Source organism: Ambystoma mexicanum, chromosome 3q, assembly GCF_040938575.1.
Source record: "Ambystoma mexicanum isolate Mex_15411 chromosome 3q, UKY_AmexF1_1, whole genome shotgun sequence".
In the NCBI taxonomy this organism is placed as follows: Eukaryota; Metazoa; Chordata; class Amphibia; order Caudata; family Ambystomatidae; genus Ambystoma; species Ambystoma mexicanum.
In genome coordinates, this window is record NC_090926.1 from 779,165,726 (window position 1) to 779,191,848 (window position 26,123).

The 26,123-nt window shown below is 48.3% G+C and overlaps 1 protein-coding gene across 1 annotated transcript in view; it reads right to left on the reverse strand.

The window, feature by feature from the left end:
- Positions 1 to 26,123, reverse strand: part of NUP85 (nucleoporin 85) — a 977,524-nt gene that overhangs the window by 214,981 nt on the left and 736,420 nt on the right. Inside the window, exon 15 of the mRNA XM_069654821.1 lies at positions 12,298 to 12,415. Coding sequence (XP_069510922.1) covers positions 12,298 to 12,415 — 118 coding nt within the window. The remainder of the gene's footprint in view (positions 1 to 12,297; positions 12,416 to 26,123) is intronic.

Consider the following 26,123-nt stretch of genomic DNA (forward strand, 5'->3'; position numbering starts at 1 on the left):
ACCCAGATCCTCATCCCTTTATCGGGAGACTACACTCAAGATACCGACACTATCAACAAAATATATGCCATAATCCAAAATTGGATGGCACTAAATAGCCTCTGTCTCAATGATGAGAAGACTGAAGTTCTCATTGTGGGCTCCCAATCCAAAATAGAAGCATTACATGCTGATTACTCATCCATCAACATCGATAGCACAAATATATCAGTACTCAAACAAGTAAAAACACTAGGTGTCTACCTAGATGCCAACCTCACCATGACCAAGCACATTAACGCCCTCTCTTCCTCTACCTCCTACACCGCAAAACTTATTGCTCTCAGTCGCCAATTCTTGACACCCACCAACTGTATCACGCTGGCAAGAGCTTTAATCTTATCCAGGCTCGACTACTGCAACGTACTCTACCTGGGTACCTCAAAAGCCAATCTAAACAAACTACAGCTTATTCAAAATAAAGCCCTTCGGGCGGCCCTTGGATTAAGGAAGTCAGATCACACCTCAAATATTAGAAGAAACCATCACTGGCTCCCCATCAAAGCCAGGGTCACATTCAGAGCCCTGTGCATCACATTCAAATGCATCCACTATTGTGTCCCCATCTACCTCAACCACGCCATCACCAAACAAGTATCAAAGAGGCCCCTCAGATCTAACAGTCAACTACTCCTAGCCATCCCCCGCTACAAGACAACCAAGGCAGGAGGCAGTAGTTTCCAATACCTCGCACCCACATATTGGAACACTCTTCCCCTCCCCATCAAAAATGAGCAAAAGTTCTCAGGCTTCAAGAAATCCCTGAAAACGTGGCTATTTAACCAAGACTAAAATCCCCTTCCATGCTTCAGGAAATATCACTGTACTGAAGCCCTGCATTAAATGTCTTCGTGTATGATTATTTTGTATTCACATGCACTGCGCCCGATTGGCAATTTCTAAGAAATGTTTTAACCAAGCTGTCTGTAACATCGGCGTGGTACCCAAGGGTTTGGGCGAGTAATAAATGCAATGAATAAAATAAATAAATAAATAAAAAACTCAAGTCGCACTCCGTCCTGATTGGCCCAAGTGGTGAGCCGGCCGGCTCACCACTTAGCATGTTTGAGTGACAGCTAGGCTGAGTGAATGGGGGTTTGCTGCATAAAAGCAGGGCTTTGGGGACTGGAACTTCAGAAGTCGCCACAGGACCGAAGAATCCGACGAGGGAGAAGCTGAGCCGACCTGCCACGACACCACGACCGGTGGAGCCCTGTTGGACCGTCTCACCACTTTTTCCAACGACAGAGGAGATCTCCCGTCGGAGAGTCTTCTTCCTTTGACAGGTGGGGATCACCAGTTTCACTGTCTTTTCGCTTTCCCGACGTATCTCGTGGCCGCCTTGCCCGTGCTAAGCACCCCAGCAACCGGGATACCCCGTTTTACCACGACCGCAAGATAAAAGGTACCACCTTTTACCGGAAAACTCTGCGGCTGGTTTCTGCCCTGGTAGTGCAACGACCTGCATCTTTCCTCCACGTCGAGATCTTCTCTTCCCCTGGACGACGACGCAACTTGCAACCACTACCAGGAACAACTGCCACCGCTGGAGGATCCTTCCCACTTAAGGTACCGTGTCCCGCCTGGCTTCCCTTGCAACCGACTGTACGGGGTAGATTTAGCCCCCGGCTTTCGAACCTGGGTTAGCCTGGGACACCCTGGCTAAACCTTTCTAAAGCCTCTCTAAACTCTTTTCTGAACCCTCTGCAAGACTTTCTAAGCCTAGTGTAACTGTGTGATCTTGGGCGCATTTGTGCTCTGCTCTCTCTAAAAGGGGGCCCAGCCTTAGGACTTTTGGCTCACCAGTGACTTTTTGCTCTCTTCCTTGCTAATAGTGTTCCTGAATCGTAGAGTGGTGTAAGCCTGCATATTCTGCCTTTTCACCCTCCCTTTTTCACAACCTTAGTAGAGTGCAATCTAGTTAAGCGCTCACCTCTGTATGAAAATAAGTGGTGTCTTACTGTGATTTTCTAATAAGGGCAAAAGAGGTGTATATATCATAATAGTAACTGTGTTTAGAATATTTTACAATAAGAGTGCTGGAGTGTTTCAACTGTGTGTTTTTAAATAAATAATTATATACTTTGATACCAAAGCTCTGGTTAGTGTTTGCTTGCATTATTGTATCTGAGTGCCTATTGAGTATCCTTTTCATACTGCCCAACTCTTCTTGAGGGAAGTCTGACTGCTCAGCCACAGCTACCAGGTAAATCTGGGTGGTGCAGACTGCTACCAAGTGTGTTTACTGCCAACACCTGTAGTCTTAAATCTTTTGCAGTGGTCCCTAAGGGAACTGCACAGGTTTCTGCCTAACACTAGTGTTGCCATGTAATCCTTCTGTGTGAGCAGGGGGATTACTTCCTGCAGATTCACCATACAAAACTTTTGAGGTTTTACAAATGTGTTCGCTGGGCGCAGATCTAATACAGGGCGCCTGGTTAGATCCTTTTTGGGGACAAGGAAGTACACTGAATAAATACCCTCCTTTACCTGTGACAGAGGCACAACCTCTATGGCTCCTTTCTTGCAGCAGCGTTTCCACTTCCTGAAGAAGGATGAGAAGGTGTTGTGGTGAGACGTCTTCCCTTTGGAGGTCTGAATGCCGGGGACCGGCTGAACTCGATACAGTAACCGTGGGCTATTGTTGACAGTACCCAACGGTCTGTGGTAATTCCCTCCCATGCTTGCAGAAAAGATGTTAACCGGCCCCCGACCGGAGATGCATGGGAGGGGACCCGAATCTTCGGGTCATTTGGTGGTGGTGGTGGCCAGGGAGCCTCTAGAAGTAGGGCCCCAACTGCTTTCCTTGCCACGACATTGTCCTCTTTGAGCATACTGTGTGTTATAACCACTGGTTCCCTGAGGGGAGGACCAGTTGCTGGCTGAGGTGTATTGCTGTTGAGTTTGTCGTTGGCCACGGAAAAAAAGAGCCTATTGCCATAGCCGCACTTATTAGGGAGTCTCGTGATTTGGTCCAGGGTCTTTAATGTTTCATTCTCCTTTGCTGTTTCCAGCGAGTCATCAACCGCCTTACCAAACAAGTTGGAATCCTCAAGGGGTTTGTTGATGAGGGACGCCTGTGTTTCTGGCTTGAAACCCGAGTTTCTGACCCATGCATGTCTTTTAAGGCATACACCCTGGACTAAGATGATGCTTTGGTTCACTTGAGTGCCTTCTGTGACGGTGGCCAATAAGCGGGTACGAAAGGGCTCAGAGACGTCTTGTAGACCTTCGCGCAACAGGCCCCATTGGGCATCAGCGTAACTAGCCAACAGAGTGGTATTGTTGGCAATGCGCGTGGCGAATGCTGCAGAGGATGTAATCCTTTTCCCTAGAGCATAGAGCTTTTTTGTTACGCTCAACTGGTATCCACAGGGACGCCACCCAGCCGGGTTACTCGCTGGTATGCTTCTCAGCTTTGCCCTGATGTGGTCTGCAGGGAAGGTTCTGCCTGAAAATACAGGAGGAGTGTGTTCAAGACTGACTGACTGGGGTAGGTATCCTCCCTCCACCCCCGTATGCTTTCAGTCCCTCTGGCGCCCTCTCCTCACCTCGTGGTAGAATTAGGCGTGCTCTCCATCCTGCCTTCTTTGCAGGGGCGCGTTGTATTTCTTGGGCGAGTGCTGTCCAGTTACTTCATTGACGCCGGCCCGTTTGATATTGTTCAGGTAGGTCTTATTGCTGTTCTTTAGTTTTGTTGCTACCCTGCTTGCCTTTCTTTGTTTAAAATGTCTCTTTTTTCTCCCTTAAGTATGCAGAGCTTCAGCGCGGTGAACTGGCTTGGTTGAGCCCCACTGGTAAATGATGGCGCATTAAGAGCGCTATGATGCGGTAAGTAAGCGCAATGCGCAGCGCTGCAAAGTCTTGCCTTTGCTAACCTGTGTTTTCCTTCCTTGTAGGTCGCAGTGTTCTTCAGCGTGAGTGTAATGTCCGGAGTGGTGCCAGCCGAGAGGCGACCAGCCAGGTAAGCCTTTTGAGCAGTTCGTAATTTGTAAATGTCTCTACTGCTTTCTTTAATGTTGCCTCTATCTTCCTCTTTCAGGTCGTTCTGTCCGGGAGGCGTGCAGATTCGAGGAAGCTGTTCTCAGTAGCTGCGAGTGTTTAAAGATGAAGACTGCAGGTAAGATGCTGCTGCTAATGATGTTCCTTTTGTCTCCTTGCAGGTTCTACTTCTCCGAGGTTCGAGGGAATAGCTGGACACGGTGAGCGTCACGTTGCAAGCTGCAAAGTAACGCGAAGCGTGTTGTCTTGCTCAGGTGTGGTTTAAATAGCCCCAACAAAATAGTCCAGGTAAAGTAGTCCCTAGGCTACCACACCCAAAACACTAGACCGCATAGCTTATTTCTTAGGAACCAAGCTATGTGGATGCCTCCATGTTGGCTGACAATACAATAAAGTAGTTCCCAAGCACATTGTTTTTCATGGTGTATGAGCCTGGCGCCATAGGCGCCAGGACTGGCCCCATGAGGGCTTTTAAAGAGGATGCCAGGCTCTAGAGGCCCGAGTCCTGACTCCACCTGGCCAATGGGTTTGCCAGAGGGGGTTTTGGGCGAGGGTCGTGACATTTTTCCCCTATTTATCGGGAGGTGCCTCACTGGTGGACAGCGGAACCCCCACCCTTTTTCTCATGGTGGTCACCACCAGAGAATCTGGTATGGAATGACCCCTAATATAGAAGGGATCTGAGAGTGAGGGGCTAAAAAGCTTCACGATCCGTGGGTTCACACCTCCAACTAAGGCAGGTGTAGATAAAGAGGGAACGAGGTGTCTCTTGATGGAGGCGAGGAGAGTTATGGCTTGTCTAGCAGGTGGCTTTTCTTTGATTATTCTTTCAACAAAATCGACTTCTGGGGTAGCCTCCCCGTATCGATTTGAAAGTGTGCTGCCGCCTTGGGTAACTTGGTATTAAATGTGGGTTGATAGCCCACAGCTGAAGGATCTCTGACAGGTGTAGTCTGTGGAGAGGCCAGATCCAAAGCATCAGGGTCAGTTGACGCCCCTGGGGACTGCCAAGGCTGTGGCTCGCACATGTCAGGGTCTTCTTCAAAGTCCTCTAAAGAGTCTTGTAAATCCTCAGTATTTATGAATTCATCCTCTTCCTGAAAGTGGGGATCCTCTTCAGTGAGGTCATAAGTGGCTAGTTCTTCCTCATGTGGGTCGAAAAGTCTTGGGAATTTGGCTCTAGGGTCTCGAGGGAGTACATCCCTTGGCCTTTTAGGTGTAGTGTGTTCAGAAGTGGACACAAACCTATCCAGCCTGTTCATACAGGATTCAAATCTCTCCCTAGTCCAGTGGGATGACCCAGAATGGTCTAGTGGCGGGAAGGCTTGCTCCTCCGCCTCTAGGTGTCGAGATTGCTCCCATAAAGTGGAGGAGATACCCCCGTCGCCCTCTGAAAACCCTTCATGGAGGGGAAGTACCTCTGGGACTCTCCTTCGACCTAGGGGGGAGGTTCTAGCGTAACTTTGCGTGTCCCTGACCTTTTAAGCGGGCTTCGGTGACTCCTTCACCAGCCGTTTCTGAGAGTCCTGGGAGACTATCCTTGCTATGCTTTCCACAACCATCCTCTCCGTCGGGGGCTGGTCGTGAGTAGTTTTCGGCGAAGCCGGAACCTTGCCATTGACCGACGCCTTCTTCCGAGGCGTCTCGACGGATGATGTTTAAGTGGTAGCGCCCTTAGTACTAGACGGCCCAGTCGCTAGGCGCGCATGCGGCTGCGGGGAGGGCTGCCGACCCTTACGGTTAGTGGAGGCAGTCGGCTGTGTCGGCGTCTCCGTTGGCGCTGAGGCCTTCTTCGATTTACTCGACGAATGGCCGTGGGTTGTGTGCTTAGTGACTTGTTTGTGTCCGTCAGCGTCGCCGGGGTGTACATCCCCAAAAGCAGGGCCGGAGCTGTGCCTGTCGGGCCATGGACAGACGCCACGGAGCGAGAGCGCTCCAATGGGGGGTCAACAATCTCTGTTACAGAGGTGGAGTTATCACTATCTCCCTCATCACACTCGGCGGCAGCGGGCAAGGAATCAGCCTTCGACATCCCGTAGGTTGCCCATCTTTTAACCCTGCGTTCCTTCAGAGTTTTTGGTCGAAGGAGCTTACAGGCTGCGCAACCGGCTTTGTTGTGGTCGAGGGGTAAGCAGCGGTTGCACCGCTTGTGCTTGTCCTTGTACGGAAATTTGCCTTTACAGCGTGGGCAAAATCTAAAAGGAGTCCTCTCCATAGTTGAGGACGTAATATGTGATAACGACCCAGAAGGAAAGGGGGGAGAAAAGGAAAGGCATTCTAGAAGAAACAAATGTCCACCCCGACCCCCACTCTCCCTACTTTCTAAGCCGGCGAGGCCGGGCCACGTGGTCGGCAGCGCTGATAGGATCACCGTCCGTAGAAAACCACTGCCAGCGAAGATCTGGTCTCGGCGGGGATGTGGAATGGCCGTCGAAAGAGGGCTGTAGGTGATAAGATTTTAACAATAATTAACAAAATCGACCAGGGGTCGAGTCAATGGCAATGTCTCTTACGAGCTCCGCTTAAGGCGACCAGTATTCTGGGTGGAAAAAAACAATCTGTTACAGATACGCCTATGTCGACGTCCCCTTTTCGACTTTCGAAAAACCAGATGCAATACTCCGCAGTGACCACTGGATGTGGGACTATGCACAGCATTTGATTCTAAGCAGATTAACAAACATCAGAAACATAGTTCTAAAGTGGTACCACAATTATTAACAGATCTCATTAAAGTGCATCAAATATAGTTTGGTCAAATGTCACACAGATCACTTAATAAAGGCAAACAACAATAGACATAGGAGGAAAGCAGTTGGTTAGAACAATGGGCAGAATACTGGCCCCTACCACTAGACATAGTTCTGTGAGGAGATCCCCCCCACCTGGGTAACTTGTAAAATAAAGATATAACACAAGCCCAATCCATATATTGCTCTATAAGTCTAAGTTCCTTCTATAATGTTTCTACCCCCCCAATGTACCTGGTAGAGCAGAGTTCTTTGAAGAGGCATCAATGGATCCTTCTTGAGTGACTCCTTTTAAAGCAGGAGCCACAGATTGTCGAGAGGCGTTGATCCAGGCAGTGCTCATCGGCGACGTCCTGCGAGGATGAGGTGTGTGAGGCACCTCTGCAATTGATAGTTCTGGACTGCAAAGAGTTTTTGAAGAACTGTGGCCCGACAAGGGCGTCGAGTCGTCGAAGTCTTTGTGGTCTTTGGGTGGCGGGAAACCCACCGGCCGATTCTCCTCGGCGCGGCAGCATCCTCGACTTTCTCTGGCAGAGATAAAGGGGTCGACGGTGCAGACAAGGGAGTCCGTCGATTCAACAGTCTTAGGAAAAGGAGCGGGTGGCTCCTGTCGTCTGTGGCACGGTGTCAAGCGGTCCCCTCTTCTGGGCAACACGGCATCAACGGGCCTCCAGCGGTTACGGCGATACTTTTTTTTTTTGTGTTTAATTGTATTACAATTTTTACAAATTCTGTCCAGATTTTTCCTGTCTTTATTTGTTGTTTCTCGTTGTGATTGTTGTGTAGTTTTCTGTTTGTTACAAAGTTTGGAGCTTTCTTTTATTGGTTTTTTTCCCTCTAGCTTCAATTTTTCCAAAATGTTCGCTGTTGCCACAGTCAAAGATGTGGAATTGCCACACATTAGCATGTTCCACCAAGTTTCTTCATTTACCGTTAGGTGCTGAGCTCTGAGTGGATTAAGATAGATAGTTCGCAGCTTTTTTGTTCCTGAACAATGAAGGAGGAGATGGCGTAATGTTTCGTTTTCCATCATCTCACAATATCGACAGTTTTTAGTAGTCGACTGTTTTCTTCGAAAAAGAATCTCATTGGTTTTCAGTAAATTCAGCCTTGGTCTCAAAAAAGTTGTTCTCAATCGTTTGTCTGGAAACTTTTTTAAGTAGTTTCTGACCTCATCTATTTTTTGGGTGTTCATTATGTGATGTGTGGAAGTTGTGAGATCTTCTGCTTTGTCTAAAGTCTCAATCCAGTCTTGTATTTTAAGTTTTCTCTTTATTTTTCCAGGGATCCTTTCTATATTCCATTCGGAACATCCGATTTTAGCCACCTGTTCCAACAGTCTGCTGTACCAACTTGTTAACATCGGGTTTTTTTCGCTCCTCATCTCTTGGAGTATGATCTCCAGAATTTTTGGTCTAGGGTGCCTTATAATTTTACCCAGGAATAATAGGCTGTTTCTCGTCACCACGTATTCCAATGATTGAAGGCTCAGTTCACGTCGGATAATTGCAACGGGAGTGGAGTTTGGAAGTCGTAGCACTCTACGCCAAAATGTACCTTCAAGTTTAGCCCATAGAGTCTTCGGCAGATGTAGCATAGCTTCTGCTCCATAGGTCAGAGTTGTACAGGCCTTTGCTCTGTAGAAGTTTATTAAAGGAAGAATTGAAAATTTCCCAAATTTTCTATCCAACGATATTGCCTGTGCTGCTAAGGTTTGTGTTTTGGCGATGAGATGTTCTTGCATCGTTTTATCGATTTTACTGGACGAGAGTTTCACCCCTAAGTACGTTCAGCTTTTGGCTGTTTCCAGTTTCTCAGAATTTGCGAACCATTGCGATCTTTTTTTGGTCTTGTTGGTTTTTCTAAGATCAAGATTTTTGTTTTTGATGTATTAAGTTCTAGGTCGTTTTTTTTCAAGTAGGCTGTGAGACTGTCTATTTGTCTCTGGAGTCCAATTGCTGTTTGGTCAAGCAGTAGAATGTCATCTGCATAGAGCAGTCTTGTCATCTTTGAATCGCCTATTTGTGGTGGAAATGATCGAGTGTCATTTTCGGAATCTGCTATGTCGGCCATGTAGGCCTTGTACAGCGCCGGCGTCAGAGGGCAGCCTTGTTTCACACCTCTGGCCGTTTTTATGTTTTCAGACATCCAGCCTGCTTCGTTGAGCCGGATTTTAATCGACGTTTCACTGTATAGCGCTTTCACTGGATCAAGAATGGATGGTGGACATTTTTGTTTCTCCAGTTTTCTCCACAGTTTATTCCTATTCACGCGGTCAAAAGCTTGGACCAAATCAATTGAAGCAATGAATATTGATGGATGCCCCTCAAAGACTTTTGATTTTAATATACTGATCAGCATAATGTTTACTGACGTTCCCAAGTTCTTTTCAAATCCTGATTGGAAGGGGTCATTTGTTTTTGCCTCTTTTTGCCATATCTGAAATTCATCCAACAACAGGGATCCGAAAAGTTTGCCGAGCACGTCTAATACTGCAATCGGCCTGTAATTTCTCGGATCGTCCCTTGGGCCCTTTTTATAAATTGGGACAATGTTTGCTGTCTTACACGTATCAGGGATGGTTTTCGAAATCCTTGATCTTCTGAAGATTTCTGATATTAGTGGAGCCCAAATTTCTGCATCCTGTTTCAAGTGGGCGTTGGAGATGCCGTCTGGGCCAGGGGCACGGGATTTGTTCAAATTCTTAATCTTTGTCAAAATATCCTCCTCTGAGCATACTATCCAGGTTGCGTCATCTTGGGTAGTCGCAGTTGCTTCTTCTGGGATAGGATCTTTGTATAGGTCAGTATAATGTTCACTCCATTTTTTTTCTGCAACACTGTTTATAGTTCTTGTGTCCGTAGGCGAGGTTTTGTGTTTTATGATTGCCCAAAAATCTCGTGAGTTTTTTTTACAGACTGCTCTCAGCATGTTCTCTGCATCCATTTGATATAATTTCCAGCATGTCGATTGTATCCAAGATTTGTACAGTCTTTTAGTTTTGGATGCCAAGTCTACGTTTGTCTGTGTTGGGTTTGTGCGTGCAAGCAGAGTAGCCTTTCTTAGATTTGATTTCTTTAACCTCAGTTCTTCATTGTAAATATGTAAATGTATTTTGTCATCTGCTCGTATGCGTCGTGGGTGTAGGTAAGGGATCAAAAGAGGGCTGTAATCCAGATTTTCTTTTGAAGTGTTTGAGGTTCTTTGTCCATTATAAGCTGCCGTGATAGAAATTATGCTTTCTGTTGTAATTTTCAATCGGTTTCCTTGTTGGTTTAGTTCCAGGTTTTTTGGCATTATCACTGGCATCCTTTTTTTTGCTGGCCACATTGCAGTTAGTAGATTGTGGTCACTTGCTGTGGTTTTCACTACCTTGAAACTTCTGGTTGAGAGATATAGCTCTTTTGAGGCAAAGATATAATCAATTGTGCTTCTTCTGCCAGCACCACCGCTTTTTATAGCTGTCAACAGGCCCGAGGTAGGATGTCCTCTTTCTCCTTTTTGTGCCGGAGAGAGTAATACTTCAAAGCCATCCAGGCTCGGCTGAGACAGTAACCAGGTCTCCTGTAAACTGGTGATACTCCAAACCCTGGTCGACGGCAATGGACTTCGACAGCGTCGATGTCCGGGTGCTTCACTTCATTCTCCTCAGCGGTCCCCGTCCCAGGTCGGCAGCCTTTCGAGGTTCTGACTTCCAGGGAGCTTCGGCGAAGGTTGGCGGTGCTCGATGGTCCCTCGGAGCACAGGAAGAGGGCGCCCAACCAGGTCCTCGACGAACTGGACAGCTTTCGGATCGGGTCGAAGCAAATGCAGCAGCAGTAGTTCTTCCAGCTGGACGTCGAGGATAAGCAGTTCCAGTTACTCTTCAAATGTCAACTCAGCTTCTGAACAATGTCCAGTGGTTAGAGGCCCTCAGATATACTATTCTGCCTCTCATCCACACTGCTGGGTCACACTCAGCAGCCAATCATACATGCAGTCAGTCAGGCATTCAACCCTAAACACTGCATTCATGCCAATTTTGGACAGGGCTGTCTCAGTCTTTGTCTCTCATACCAGAAACCAGACAGCCACAACAAGAAGTGCATATTGGTCACACACTCCATTCACCCAGGTCCCACCCACAGGTTGTACACACAACATACAGTCACTTGGAAGGCTCCAGCCAGTCTGGCCCGGACTTCACAACAACACCATATATGGAACTTCCACCCAACAGCCAGTCAGGGGGAAGGGAGTGAGTCAGGGCTTCACACGACTTTGGGAAAACAAGGTAACAGGCAATAGAAAGCAAGAGGGCACAGGGGCCATCTTGTTTCCTATCAGGAATCAACTGATTCCAATGGCAGGGCCTGGGTATTCCAAAATGGAGGATACGCGGAGCACCTGTCAAATTCAGCATGGAGCTGCCACCAGCCCATACCTTACTCTGTGGGCCACACACAGGTGCCCAAAAACATACACTAGGGGCACAGGGTTGCACCCCCACCCATGGGTGCCATAAGGGTATCCCATGGGTCTGTACACCAAACCAAAAACGAGAAGAGCTGCACTGCCAGGAGTCCCACATGGACTCCTGGGGAAAAAATAATACATAACACAAATGAAAAAGGACTACAGGACAAGGACAGGGAGGCCCTGTCCCTCCAATGCATTTCCAGCATCACACTAACATTATTGCTCAAATCATGGTCCAAATACATTACTGTATTCCCTCTTATTAGATGTATTGCCAAGTCAAGATGGTCGAAACACATATAATCAATTTTTGCTTAGTTATAGTTAGCCATGATGAATAAATAGTACAGATTACATATTATATCAACGACTTTGGAGACTCAGAAATCTTTGCATACAATTTTGTTAGACATACACATTGTACAAAGAAGGTGCACAAGCAGCATACTTGTGATAACATTGCTATATTGTCCTAGTATTAGCAGTTTACCATTTGGAACTTTGTTGCCGTCTTGTCCTTTCATGAACATTTATTGAGGCGAGCATGAGGTTTGAAGGGAAACTGCTTTTCTTTGTTTTGGCTTGTATCTGCCTTTCTTGATTTGCCTTTTTTAAATATCGAAACGTAGATAAATGGCATTTTAAAACATCTTCATGATTTCTGGAAGTTTACTGCTTTGTATAATCAGAACAAAGTTAACATTAAGAGAGCTAGATTTCCCAAAAATGTATAATTGTTTTAATTTAAACAAGTTCCTATTAAAAATCTCAGTGATCCCCTGCAGGCAGAGATCGTGAATGTCAATGGATACCGACAATGGTGCAACAATGGAGAACAGTTACTGTGGGATGGAGCCGAACTCTGATATCAGGGTAGCTTCAGTGGAGGGCTTTGAGTAAGTCGACCATCTGTTTAATCGAGGAATTTACCTGTTCAAAATCAAAAGGGCTACAGAAACGAGGAAGCAGTTTCTTCTATTAGGCAGTCTGTTTGGAGGTCTTATAATTTCAATCAACGTGGTTGGTGAAGGTGTGTGTACATTCTTACCGGTCTGAAATCAGGGTGGCGAAAGCGGCATCTTTTGCACGAATGCTCCAAGACAGGGCAGATCCCAAACGATTGTTGCGAACAGCTCGCATAGCCATTATCTTACAGATACTGCGCACTGTGGGAAGACAAAAATAAGTATAGTACGGAATTGTTACTTATTTGTAACCTCAGTTCTTCATTACTAGTTTCATCATTGCATTCATAAACAATTAATATCTGCCTCTGAACCCTGCCAAGTTTACCACCAAGAAGTACATTCATAACTTTGAAACTGCATTCCTATATTAGAACAAGTGCAGAAAATGAAAGTTTAGTAATGTTTAGGGATGGCAGCTATAACTGAACACTGCAGAACATTAAAGTTGCCAACTCCCAGCATAGACAATACTATCTGCCACAGTTAATTTTGAAAAGCGTACAGAGTAATTGTATTTAGTCAATCTCTTGGCAGTAAAGCATTGCAAATGTGTAAATGGATTTCAGTTTTGCAACCCGTTCAGTACAGCAGAGTCCATTGGTATTGGCAGAGCATCTAGAAAGAATCTGGCATGAAACTGGGCAAAAGCCGCAGAAAGGGGAGCAATCGGGGTGCTGAGGCATGAGGTCGAACTCCATCTGGGATGTCATTCCATAACTTCGCAGCAAAAAGATATAAATGAAGGGCCTTGAACTTTGACCTGCTTGGAGCTGAAGACACACAGTAGTGGTGTGCAATGTGAGCAAAGAAGCCTAGAAGGGGAGTTCAGGCTAAATTTATTCATGACATCCTAAAGAATACATGTAATACATGGCCTTATTGGTAAGGGCCTTGAATGGCATTATGGAGCATATATGGATCCAGTGATCCAGTGTAGCCGTCCTACAAAGGGCCAAATGTGGGTACAGTATGGGAGTGTTTGTTGTTATGCAAGCAGCATTATTTAGGAGGACGTGTTTAGGCGATTTGGAACTGGAGGGACACCTAGAAGTAGTGCACTGCTGTAGACCAGTTTAACTCCAATTATGTCTCAGGTGATCGTTGCATTGTTCCTCTCAGGCTAATACATAGTAACAAATAATTAGCTGGTGGATTTTACTGTAGAGTGCACATATGAGATCAAAGATCAGGTCACTTCCAAAGTGACTCCGATGGCTACAGAATACTTAGTTGGAAAAAAATGGAGGGCATAGTGTGTATTGACAGATGCAAATATCAGTACCTCATATATTTGTATTTTATTGTTTATATAGCGCTTTAATCCTAAGCGCTTTACAGTTTAGCAACACAGGAACATTAAACACGTAACATAGAAGCAATAACAGTACACGAGACAAACCACAAAAACAGCATGTGGAACAATTTGCATTTGAGGAGGAAGAGAATGGGAGGGGAATATATATTGAAGTCCATCCCAGTCGATGACCACCATCGCCGTCTGGAGCCACAGTGCTCCTTTTCCTATGACATTTGATCCAAGGACTCCCTTTGCTCATCACAGTCGATCCCTTTTGTCCTGCCAGAGAAAGTAGTGGCCGCCGACGACTGAGGAGAATCTGCCGGTGGGTTTCCCGCCACCCGAAGACCACAGAGACGCCGACGACCCGACGTCCTTGCTGGGCCAACGTTCTTTGTCAACTCTTTGAAGGAGCCTAGCTTTGTGTAACCTGTGCCAGTTCTTATATAGCGGTCTCCTTTTGTGCAGCAGCTACATCCTGTTTGGATGCTTTGAGATTTTCAAGAGCCGTAGATCTTTCCTCAAGGTGTTCTTATGTTTATCAACCTCCGCATCATAAGTATGGACTGCTGTGAATCTAGGTTTTTGATGTTTGTCTTTACTTTCTTTGAAAGCTAGCAAGATTCGATCATATTCAGCAGTTTCTGGGTCCCGAGGTTGCCACTCCGCCAGGTCTTTTATCAATACAGGGATGTCCTTCTGTTACCTAAGAATCCTGTGCAGTTCCCTTGGGGAACACTGCAAAAAGATTAAGACTACAGGAGTAAGTAGTAAACCCAATTGGTAGCAGTCTGCACCACCCAGATTTACCTGGTAGCTGTGGCTGAGCAGTCAGACTTCTCTCAAGAAGAGTAGGGCAGTATACAGATGATACACAATAGGGCTAAAAACACAGTAGAGCAAGCAAACACTAACCAGAGCTTGGCATCAAAAGTATATCATTATTTATTTAACACACACTTAATGAAATACACTAGCACTATAAATCAAATACAATCAGAAAAGTATACACACCTCCATTAAGAATTATTAGAGAAGTCTAAGTCAAAACACAACTATTTGTAAAAACAGAGGTGAGCGCGTAACTTAGATGGCACTCCAATAATTAAGTAAAAAGGGAGAGAAAAAGGCAGGTCATAAAAATAAAATAGTTCATCACTTTTATAAGACCAAAACAAGTTAGTGAAGGCAGAGTCTACTGTAGAGCCAAAGTTCATAGGCCAGGCCCGCTTTAAATGGAGCAAGGTGAAATGTGCCCAAGATCACACAGTTTAGAAATGCATTCAAGTCTTTGTAAAAATGTTCAAAAGAGGTTGGGTTGATTCAGAAGGTAAAGTTAGAAGGTCTGGGGCCAACCTAGTTGGAAAGCCAAGGATTTAAGGGTCACCTTTAGCAAACCGTAGAAAGGGAGTCCAGGTGGAACAGAGTACCTTTAAAGTTGAGGAAGCTCCAGCGGTGGAAGTTGTTCCTGGCAGCGGGTGCAGTTCGTGGTTTCGACCAGGGGAAGAGAAGATCTCGTCGAGGAGGAAACTTGGAGTCATTGCACTGCCCAGGGAAGAGACCAGCCGCAGAGTTCATCGGTTAAAAGGTGCGTTCCTGGTATTCGCGATCACAGTGGTGGAGCTTGGCTATCCGGCCGCCGGGGTACTTGGCACAGGTGATTCGACCAAGAGACGTCCTGGAAGGCGAAATGGCGAACTGGTTGATCCCACCAGTTCAGAGGAAGAAGACTTTCAGCAGAAGATCTTCTCTTGTCATCGGGAAAGTGGTGAGGTCGTTGCAGCAGGGCTCCACTGGTGGTGTCGTCGTTGCAGATGGCTCAGCTTCTCCCCTCTTTGGATTTCTTAGGTCCTGTGGCGACTTCTGAAGTTCAGTCCCAAAAGCCCTATTTTTATGCAAAAAAAACCCCATTCAACAGCCTAGCTGTCACTCATACATGCTAAGTGTTGAGCCGGGCGGCTCACCACTGGGCCAATCAGAACAGAGTGCGACTTGAGTTGCTAAAGCAACGCAGTCCAGGGTGCAAATTTCCCCACCCACACATCCGGTAGAACCCAGACAGAGTGGCAGCAGTTGGAGGGCTTCTGTCGAGAAGCCTGCCAAAAAGTGGGACAAAGGGCCCGCCCTTGGTTGGAGTTACAGAGACGGACACGAACGCCATTTTAGAAAAGAGTTCTGGCAAAAAGACCCAACCGGTGATTTTATATTAAATAAATAAACCGGCGGTATCTTTAACATTGCACCAAAAAGTGGTGCGTTTAAAATCAATGGGAAAATCCCATAGGAAATATTCAGGTGGAATATTTTGCGTGGTAACCACTGCCACCAACCAGAAACTCGACAAGGGGGGGGACTGGACAGTGCCCCCTTGGAAACAGACCCAGGGGCAATCTAATTAACCCCCTTCCAGTACTTCCACAATATGATGGTTTGTACTGGTTCTGTTCACAATTTTGGACTAGTAAAGCCAATGGTGACTTTACATGCCCTGGGAGACAGTAGTCAGTCCCAGGGTATGGATTCTATGTTTGGGGGTCACAATGACACCCCTGTGTTACTGCACTGAGGGTGCTGTGTAACACATACACTAAAACAGACGATACCCTATGGAGTAAAAAGACCCCATAGCCCATAAGCACACAAAAAGTCAAAGACATACCTCAAATCATGCCTAAGAGTGTGAGGAAAAGAGTCTCACTCTTAGCAGGAGAAAAAAAAACAAGCCGCAAAAATCCAGCAAAGCTGCTGGGGGACTCACTAGGTTTGGGAAATTAGCCTTATAAGATAATTCTCCCTAACATCTTCGGGAGGATACACAGTCTATTTCGTCCCCCCTCTAGTTCAACCCTTTCATTCCATTGATGGTGGTTTCCTGGTTTCATTTCCGAGACGGTTACTATAATGGGGACATTATCACTATGGTGGGTTTGCTTAACCACCAATGAAATAATATCTTGGAGTAGGATTCCAGATACGAAGAAGTAGTCCAGGGTGGGCTTCATTGTTCCATTTGACCAGGTGGAAGCGGCCGGTATGTCGCCTTTGGTGTTTCCGTTAAGACGGTGAATTCCTCTTTGCTCCATTTCTTCCATCCTGTTCTCCCCCAACAGTTTTCTCTTTTCTTATTGCACATTTTGGGATTGTTGCCCTCCTGCTCTCCTGTCATACAAATTGCATTTAGACCCACACAGATTACTATTCAAATGTTCCTATAACTCTCTGTCATCTGATCGATCCAGTCAATCACCAGGTCTATGAACGAGGCACCCTCAGCGGCCTCTGGGTTCCAATATAAATTTAGTAGGAGTAGGAAGAACAAGTTACTCTCTTACCTGGTAACGTTCTTTCGATGGGATGGTCAGACGACGTATTCCATATCTATGACAGTAATCACCACAGCTGGGCTGCTTTGGAAAATCTTCGGTGTCTGCGTCCTGTGTCGATACGCCGCCCTCGACGACCTCCTCCGACGGCCAACGTCACTGGATGTTATAAGTAGGACGCACGACGCCCGTAGCCTCAGTTGTAGTTTTTTCCCCAGAACGTGTGGCGCCAGTCTTCTGCCAGTCTGACACACAAAGCCTTGTGGAAACGTAAACTGCAATCGCATAAGAAATCCTGTAGCAGGGAAGGTAGGGGGTAGGGAGGGGAGCGATATGGAATAAGTCGTTGGACCATCCCATGGAAAGAACGTTACCAGGTAAGAGAGTAACTTGTTATTCGAGGGGATTGGGTCCTCTGACGTATTCCATATCTATGACAGACTCCCAAAGCAGTAGCAATGCAAAGAGGTGGGAAAAGAATTTAGAAAACAGAAATTTAGAATGCCCAATCAAATTGCGGAGTAAAGGACTGCCTGTCAAAGGCAAAATCCTGCCCACGGATGGAATCGAGGGAGTAGAGACGTACAAAAGTATGTGCCGAAGCCCAGGTGGCTGCATCATAGATGTTACGAATAGGAACACCCCTCTGTAGGGCAGTAGTGGCAGCCATACCCCTGGTAGAATGGGCCCGTAAACCGACCGGTGGGTCCTTACCCACCAAGCGGTAACACTCAGAAATAGCCAGAACAATCCAGCGAGACAAAGTCTGTTTCGTCACAGCTTGTCCCAAACGCTTTCCAGCGTAACCAATGAAGAGTTGATCGTCCACTCTGACCCGGGACATGAGTGAAATATAAAAGCTTAACGCTCTCCTAGGATCAAGCCTATGGAGCCTCTCCTCTTCCTTACCAGGATGTGGAGGAGGATAAAATGCCGGAAGAACAACCTTCTGGCTTAAATAAAATTCCGACACCACCTTCGGAAGAAAGGAAGGACGAACTCTAAGGACAACCCTATCCTTATGAAACTCAGTGAAGGGTGGGTTAACTGAAAGTGCCTGTAACTCACTCACTCTGCGAGCGGAAGTGACCGCAACCAAAAATACAGTTTTAAGAGTTAACCGTCTCAAAGGGCATGAATGCAAAGGCTCAAACGGAGCACCCATCAAAAACTTGAGGACAAGGTTCAAATCCCAACCGGGCACCAGGAAAGGTGACGGAGGAAAAACATTAGTGAGCCCTTTCAGAAATTGAGAAATTAAAGGAATTTTAAAATAGGAACACTCTTCAGACGAGCGCCTAAAGATGGACAGCGCCGCCAGGTAACCCTTAACGGTACCCACTTGCAGGCGCCTGTGGGCCAAAGAAAGCAAAAAAGACAGAACCATGGGAATGTCACATGCAAAAGTTTCTACATTCTTAATCCTGCACCAGTCGCACAACTTAGGCCAACGGTACAGGGACTTTGTTGCTGGCCGTGAGCAACACCTCCATCAGGTCTTCAGGGAGGCCCCAATCCATATACCTCAACCTTTCAGAAACCAAGCGTGAAGGTTAAGGGATCTGACCTCTGGATGGAAAACCTGACCCCCCCACTCCCGTGAGAGCAGATCGTCTCGGTAGGGAAGACGACGTGGAGGGCAGATGGACAAGTCGAGAAGGTCCGGGTACCACATCCTCCAGGCCCACGCTGGAGCAATGAGGATCATCCGGGAACTGAACCTCTGTAACCTCCGCAGTACTTGCGGGATGACGGGGACTGGAGAAAACGCGCACAGCAGTGGGAATGACCACTCCACCACGAACGCGTCTCCTAAGGAAATTCCCACGAGCAGAACCTCTCGCACTTCTCCTGAGCCAACTCCCACTCGTGAGAGATCGCGCTCTGCCTGCTCAGAGCGTCCACCGTCTCGTTTTCGTCTCTGGCCAGATGAACTGCAGAGATCGAAACTTCCTGCTGGATTGCCCAGAACCAGAGCTGCATCCCCTCACTGCACAGAGGAAGTGACCCTGCCCCCCCCCCCCGATTTGATGAGGTAGTGCATGGCCACCGTGTTGTCCGTCAGGATCAGGACATTCTTCCCTCGCACAGTCAGCAGAAAAGCCTTCAGGGCTAGCCCGACGGCCCTCAGCTCCAACAGATTGATATGGAGTCTGGACTCTGACAGAGACCAACGACCGCTGACTCAACTCATTGGCATGAGCTCCCCATCCCGTCACCTCCGGCCAAGGTAGCCAAAATGGAGCCCCCTTCAACAGATTGTCTTCGACGGCCCGCCACAGAAGGTCCTGGGCGACTGAGGACGGCACCTGAACAGGGTCCGACATCCTGCCGGAGGACTGGGACCACTGGAGCTTGAGTGCCCATTGCAAAGATCTCATCTGCAACCTGGCCTCTGGCACCAGAAGAATGCAGGATGCCATGAGGCCGAGCAATCTCAAGGACTCGAACGCTGGGAGACTCTGGGCAAGCTGAAACTTGTGCACCATCTGCTAAATGTGATGAGCCCTCACCTGGGGAGGAAAACACTGCCCCAGGGACGTGTCGAGCACTGCTCCGATGTACTGGAGCCTCTGAATTGGTGTCAGATGGGACTTCTTTAAGTTGAGGAAGAGGCCCAGCTTGTGGAGAGAGTGGCAGGTGACTGACAGATGATCCAGGACTTGTTCGGGAGAGCGCGCCCTGATCAACCAATCGTCCAGGTAGGGGTAGATGTGAGTCCCCCTTTCCTGAGGTGCGCTGCAACCACTACCATGATCTTGGTGAAGACCCTCGGGGCGGAGGTCAATCCGAACGGCAGGACCTGAAACTGAAAGTGCGAGACGCCAACCGCGAACCTCAGGTACTTCTTGTGCTTTGGATGTATCGGCACATGAAAATAAGCGTCCTTGAGGTCGAGAGATACCAACCAGTCCTGAAGTTGAAGGGCCTGGAGGACTTGAGAGAGAGAGTAACCATCTTGAACTTGTCCTTCGTGAGGAGTTTGTTCAAACCGCGCAAGTCCATGATGGGTCTCAATCCCCCGTCTTTCTTGGAAATAAAAAAATAAGGGGAATACCATCCCTTTTTCCTCTCCGCTACAGGCACCATTTGTATGGCACCTTTCTCCAGCAGGGATTGAATTTCCTGCGCAAGGAGCAGATCCGGACTCTTCAAAGAGAGATTCCCAGGTGGATTGTCTTGAGGTCTCTGCCGGAAAGGAAGACGTTAGCCGTGGGTTATGATCTCCAGAACCCACACATCTGAAGTAATGGTGCGCCACTCTGCAAGATGCTGCGACAGTCTTCCCCCAACCGGCGAACCATGGGACATGGCCTCATGACTGAGCTGAAGCGGCATTGCCTGAGGGCAAAGAGGCAACAGCCCGAGCGGCCTTGGCACCTCGAGTACCTTGTTTTCCACCTCTGGCACTCCTACAGGGGCCCCTTTGACTGGCAGCTCCTCTTGCTTTACCAAAGGACGAGTAATAACGAAAGGAATCTCCCCTCCATTGCTGTCCCCTAGGACGAAAAGGCAGAGGTTGGCGAACTGCAACGCCCAACGACTTCGCTGCAGCTTTGGAGGTCTGCAACCTCTCAAGGCTCTCGTCAGCCTTGCTGCCAAAAACATGTTCCCCGTCAAAAGGCATGTTGAGTGGCTGGGCCTGCACATCAGGAACAAGCCCTGACTTCCGCAACCACGCAAACCTGCGTATCACGGTGCTCGCCGCCATGGACCGGCTGATGCAATCTGCCATGTCCAAACCCGACTGAAGGGCCTCACACATGGCATCCTTACCATCCTGAACCATGGCAAGGAAACCATTCCGTTCATCCCCTTCGGGAATATGTTCAGCCTCTGAGGAAACAGTTCCACAGAGTGTGCGTGAAACGTGACAAGGCACATACGGAGTTGGCCGCATGAAGCGCCATACCCCCTGAAGAAAACACTTTCTTCGCCCAGCCGTCAAAACGCTTGTCGTCCCCATCAGGAGGGATGGTAGGATACGACGCCTGCTTTGCCGGGGCCGTAGCCGCCTGCACCACCAAACTCTCCGGAGTGTGGTGCTTGGTCAAGTAGCAAGGGTCACTACTGGCTGGGCGGTATTTTCGTGGCAAAGACTTACCCACTGCCGAGAGACTCTCCGGAGCAGCCCAAGCCGCCGCCACCCTCCTCTGTAGAGCCATATGGAACGGCAGTACCGGGTCAGTTGGTGGACCTTGGTCAAGGATATCCGTAAGGTCATCCTGAAGAAAATCCCCTTGGAGAGCAGACCATCCAAAGTACTAGGTGACCCTGGACATAAGGCACCGGTACGAGGAGTCGGCATGAGTGCCAGGCTCAGGCCTACAAAACTCCACCTCCGGAGAGGTGTCCAGCCCACTGGCATCGTGCAGGGATTGACGCAGCTCTTCAATTTGGCTATGGCCTGAGAAAATGTCGTCTGGTACCGTATCCGGAACCATGCCATCATCAGAGCCCTCATCCACCTCCGAAATAAACTCAAGCTGGCGGAAAGAAGGCACAGAATGCGGAACAAAGCCATGCTTGGTCTTTGCCAGAGCCTTTCTAGGTGGTTCCACCGAGCCCCAGGGAACCCCCGTCGAAACAACCTCGAAAGGCGTCGAGTGAATCGGCGTCGTCGCCGAACACGGTGCCGACAGCATTGATGGTGCCGACAGTCCTCGAGATCGACGCCCCGAGCGTGTCCGACAGCCGGGGCGTCGATGGCGTTGACGACTTCTTCGAAGGCGGGGCCTCGAAAGAGTCCGTCGACGACCTCGGCGCCACCTGCATCGACGTCTTCCTGGAAGACACTACAGGTTCACACGGTCTCGAGCGTGTCGAGGACCGGGACCTGGAACGGGCATGCTGAGAACGATTCCCCTTGTCCGAGCGGGACCTCTCCCGTGAATCGTGACGACCACCCGAGCCGAAGGCGTGCGAGCGGTGTCTCTTGACCGATCACGACCGACCCTACTCAGAGGAGCGGATGGACCAATGCCCTGCGGTTCGAGAATCGCAACATTTTCTTCCCGAAGGAAGCCCATTCCTCCGGCGTCGCATGCTTGGTGGGGTAAGCGACCCGCCAACGGGCAGAGTCCTCGGAAGAGGACGGGGAAGGCGACCGATGACGGCGCTTCCGGGAGTGCCTCGAAGAGGCAGAGGAGTGGCGGGACCGAGTCCGGGACCGAGACCCACTGGACTTCCCATGACGATGCAGAGAGTCGCCTCTCGAATCGTCCGTCGAAAGCCCCGCAGACCTCGACTTCCGGGGCTTAAACACCTTACCTACCGATAACTTCTTCTTGAGCTCCCGCAAGGCTTTAGACGTGAGCGACTGGCAGTCGACACAGTCATCCGTGTCATGGGCCTCTCCGAGGCACCAGAGGCAGGCGTCGTGCGAGTCTGTAACCGACATCTTGGACCCACAGTCCCCGCACTTCTTAAAGCCTGGACGCGGGGTGGAAGACGAGGTAGACATCACGAAGGATAACTTCACAAACGAACAGGTTCGAAGAACCGAGAAAGAACAGGAACTCCAAAGAATCGAGCCGCGCGGAGATCTCCGAAGCGAACACATTCGCGGAAAAAACACAACTGAGGCTACGGGCGTCGTGCGTCCTACTTATAACATCCAGTGACGTCGGCCGTAGGAGGAGGTCCTCGAGGGCAGCGTATCGACGTCATCGACGCAGGACGCCGAAGATATTCCGAAGCAGCGCAGCTGTGGTGATTACTGTCATAGATATGGAATACGTCGGAGGACCCAATCCCCTCGAATTTGCTTTTCAACTGCTTATTTCGTCTCAGTTTGATCCGTAGGATCTGAATATAAGGATTTGGGTTGATAACCTGCAACACTTCCATATTTTATCCATTCTGCATCATTATCATAAGTCCTGAGGAGGGGTCTTCCTCTAAGGACCCCCGTTGCTGGATTAAGATAGACTCTGTATTCATCTATCAAACAAGAGTCTTTCAGCCAGGATTCTTGGATACATACAATATCTAATTTTGCGATCGTTGGTAGCATCTCGTTGAAAAGATGCCTGAATCCCTGAGTGTTCCAGCTCCCAATTTCCAGGTTTAGGTGGCATTTCTTCCAACCCTAATCCTGAGCCATACTGGCCAGCGCACCTGCTAACCAGCTCTTTGAAATTGGAAAGTGTCCCGCTTATATGGCATCTTGGTACTCTTAGGGTCTTTTGTCTCCCTTACTCGAATAGTGATCTGGATCTCATTTAACACTTCCTTTTCCTTGTGTGTCACTTAGGGGAGTGGCTTGTCCTTTGATCTATGTTGCCTTGAGACCAACTGATAGCCAACATCCTGTTTTAGCGAAGATGATCTCAAGATGTCGCCTGACATCAACGCTGCAGCTGGCATACTTGTTTTTGGGGATGATCCATGTCCACCCTTCCCCTTTGTTTGATATTTTTGCAGGGTCTCTTTCCTGTGTATGTCAAAGCCCTGCGAACGAAGATCATCATTTGCGGCGATCATTAAGCTAGACAATGCCACAGACTTCATTAATAGGGTCACGTTGTCATTAATTTTCTCATCCGGAAAACTCACAATCCTGATATCATCCGAGTTTATCACTCTTAGCCGTGGTATATGGTGCAGGTGCATCAATAAATTTGACCAGTTTAAGATTAGGCCGTCGTCGGCTCTCAATATTTTCTCCAGTGTTATGATCAGCCCAGTTCCAGACCACATCTTTTTAGCTTTTTTCCAGTTTGTCAGGTCTAACAGTTTCTCTGCGCTGGATCTCACCTTCCGCTGCTTTGTTTCTGCCTGCCTGCAGAAAGGCGTTCTTGTTTTGATTTTTTTATTAATTCCTTCATTTGAATCTTGTGAGGCTGGGGGTCAACTTCGGACTTCCAACTTCAGTCTCAGTTTTTCCCTTTTCTCGCACAGTCAAAAAGTACGGGGGACCTACTGGGAGACTCTAAAGGAATAGGGCCCTCCTCATGCTCCTCTTCATCCGTGAAACCCTCTACCCTCCTCACATGGGACCCTGCGTCGAGCTGGTCATCATCTTCATAGACTGACAAGTCAAGTCATTCTAGTAAGCTCTCTTCCGTTTCATCATCCCTGTCTTCCTTACAACTGGAGCTCCCCGTGGGATTTTGCTTCTCAAGAGAGTTGGGTTGGGCCCTTCCCTCACCTTTTACACTCCGTTGGACAAAACCTGATGGTTTAATTGCCGGTGGAACATTTAATTTTCGTTCAGAAACTTCGGGATCCGCAGTTCTTACTTTGAATCGATTTCTTGATGTTTTTAGATTTAATTACCAGTTTGCCGCACCCACTTACTCTTTTCTTTGAGGCCCTTTTGTTTCCTTGTTCAAAAATGGAAAAAGGGTGTTCTTTTCCTTTTTTTTTGACATCAGATTTTGTGGGTTCGGGTTAAGATCGTCCGGAGGGGGTCAAGGAGTCCACCTCATTGTGTTTCAAAGGACTGCTTAGTAAGTCTATCTGTGCAACAGAGGTTTATATTGGATGGCTGATTACAGCAGGGTCTTCCTTTTCCCCTCCCCTTTGCAGCACTTGGTCCAAAGTACTTGTAAGGCTTGATTCTCTATTTGCGATTACAAAAGGGACGGAAGCTCTAGGACTCTGGCTCCCATCCACAAGATCCACCATATCTGTAGAGTTATAGGAGTCCTTTTTTATACTTTGTGGATTATTAGACCAAGACGCAATTTCTCTGACCCCCTCTAGAAAGATCGAGTTTGTCTGATTTAGCGTCTTGGATGAGATCGATTAAAGATTTAAGGATGAAGCCTTCCATTTCCTCTTCCCTTCCTTTCTGCCTTTGCAAAAATTCGATGACTCATTCCACAAATATTAATTTGGAGTTCATCAGAGCAATCAAAGTCGACTGATCTTTGTAATTTTCACTCAGATTTGCGTAGAGTTTAAGGTAAGGTGCCAAGGATATTCTAACTGCTGATAAGATTCCAGCTTGCTTATCAGTTGACCAAGCCAGTTTGCTTGCAACATCTTCAGCAGAATGTTTTTGATTTAGCTTTTTTTGCCTGAATCGAGACGTCTTTCGAAAAACAATTGATTACTCTTGAACCCGATTGCAGCTCCCACTGTCCTCCGATTCAGAGTCGTCGGAGGTGCTAATGGGGTCCATCATGCCATAAGTGCCCCACCCCCGATGTCATTTTAATCTCCTAGGCACTCTATTTATGTTGGATTCGCCAGAGTCCCGGTGCTAGCACTTCTGCCTGACAAAGATCATTATGGCTCAACCTCATTTTTGCCGGAATTAGATTTGAGTCCTCCGGAGCTTCGCCTTTGCCCTCAGAAAAGAGCCCCACATTAGGACCAGAGCTCAGGGTTTCGATTCACTCTTAGGGCAAGAGTGGAAGTGACTTTGGCAAGCCGGACCGCCTGTGTCAGATTTACGTGAGGGTCCCGGGGCCAGGGTCTCTTATAGGCACAGTATCCCCTGATGACAGAGCGGGCTCCCGCCGAGTATTCGATGAAACCGTAGAGGATATGGTGGGTTCTTCCCTCAGACTCAACAGGTCGCCTTGCCTCACCTACTTCTGGATTTATGAGAGGAGTTGGCATGGCCTTGGTTTGTTTTGTTGGTTTCGCTCTGTGTCAAACAGCGGGGTGGGATAAGGGACAAATTTCTCCACATTCTAGAAGAGACCCTGAGAGCGCAGTTACTACCTCTTTCACTCGAGTAACTTGTCCCATGGCGTCCAGCTTCTTCCCCTCGCCGTCCGGCGGGGATGTTGAATTTGAAGCCGTCACCCCTGCCGCTTTCTTCTTGGTCGCCGCGGAGACCAGTGGATCCGGGGACGGCTGTGCCCTGAGGCACATAGGGGCAGAGTGCGGGACCCGGTACTACTTCTCGTACCAGTCTCTTAGCAGGGGGCGTGGACGGGTTCTTCAGGAGCACCAGCCCCTCGTCCCAGATGTCGTCCAGTAACGGGACTGCGAGAACAGTCTTCCTCTTGGCCTCCCGCCGTTGGTAGAGGAACACCTCCTTCTGTTCTGCAGGGCAGAGCTGGAAGAGTTCAGATGCCCTGGCGATCATGGCGTGGAAGGAGCCAATTTCGTCAGGGGGGTGGGGGGCGGTAGGCCCGAGCGGGTGGTGAAGGGAGGTCCATTCCTTCGTCACCACCGTCGTCGTCCATCCCTGTCTCCGTTCCCGTCTCATCCCTCGGTGGAGGGGAAGGAGGTGAAGGCTGGGAAGGCCGTGAAGGCTAGAGAGGAGGAGGATGGATTCGAGTCCGCTTGCTTGGTGGGCTAATCGACGGTCCAGGCTCCACTG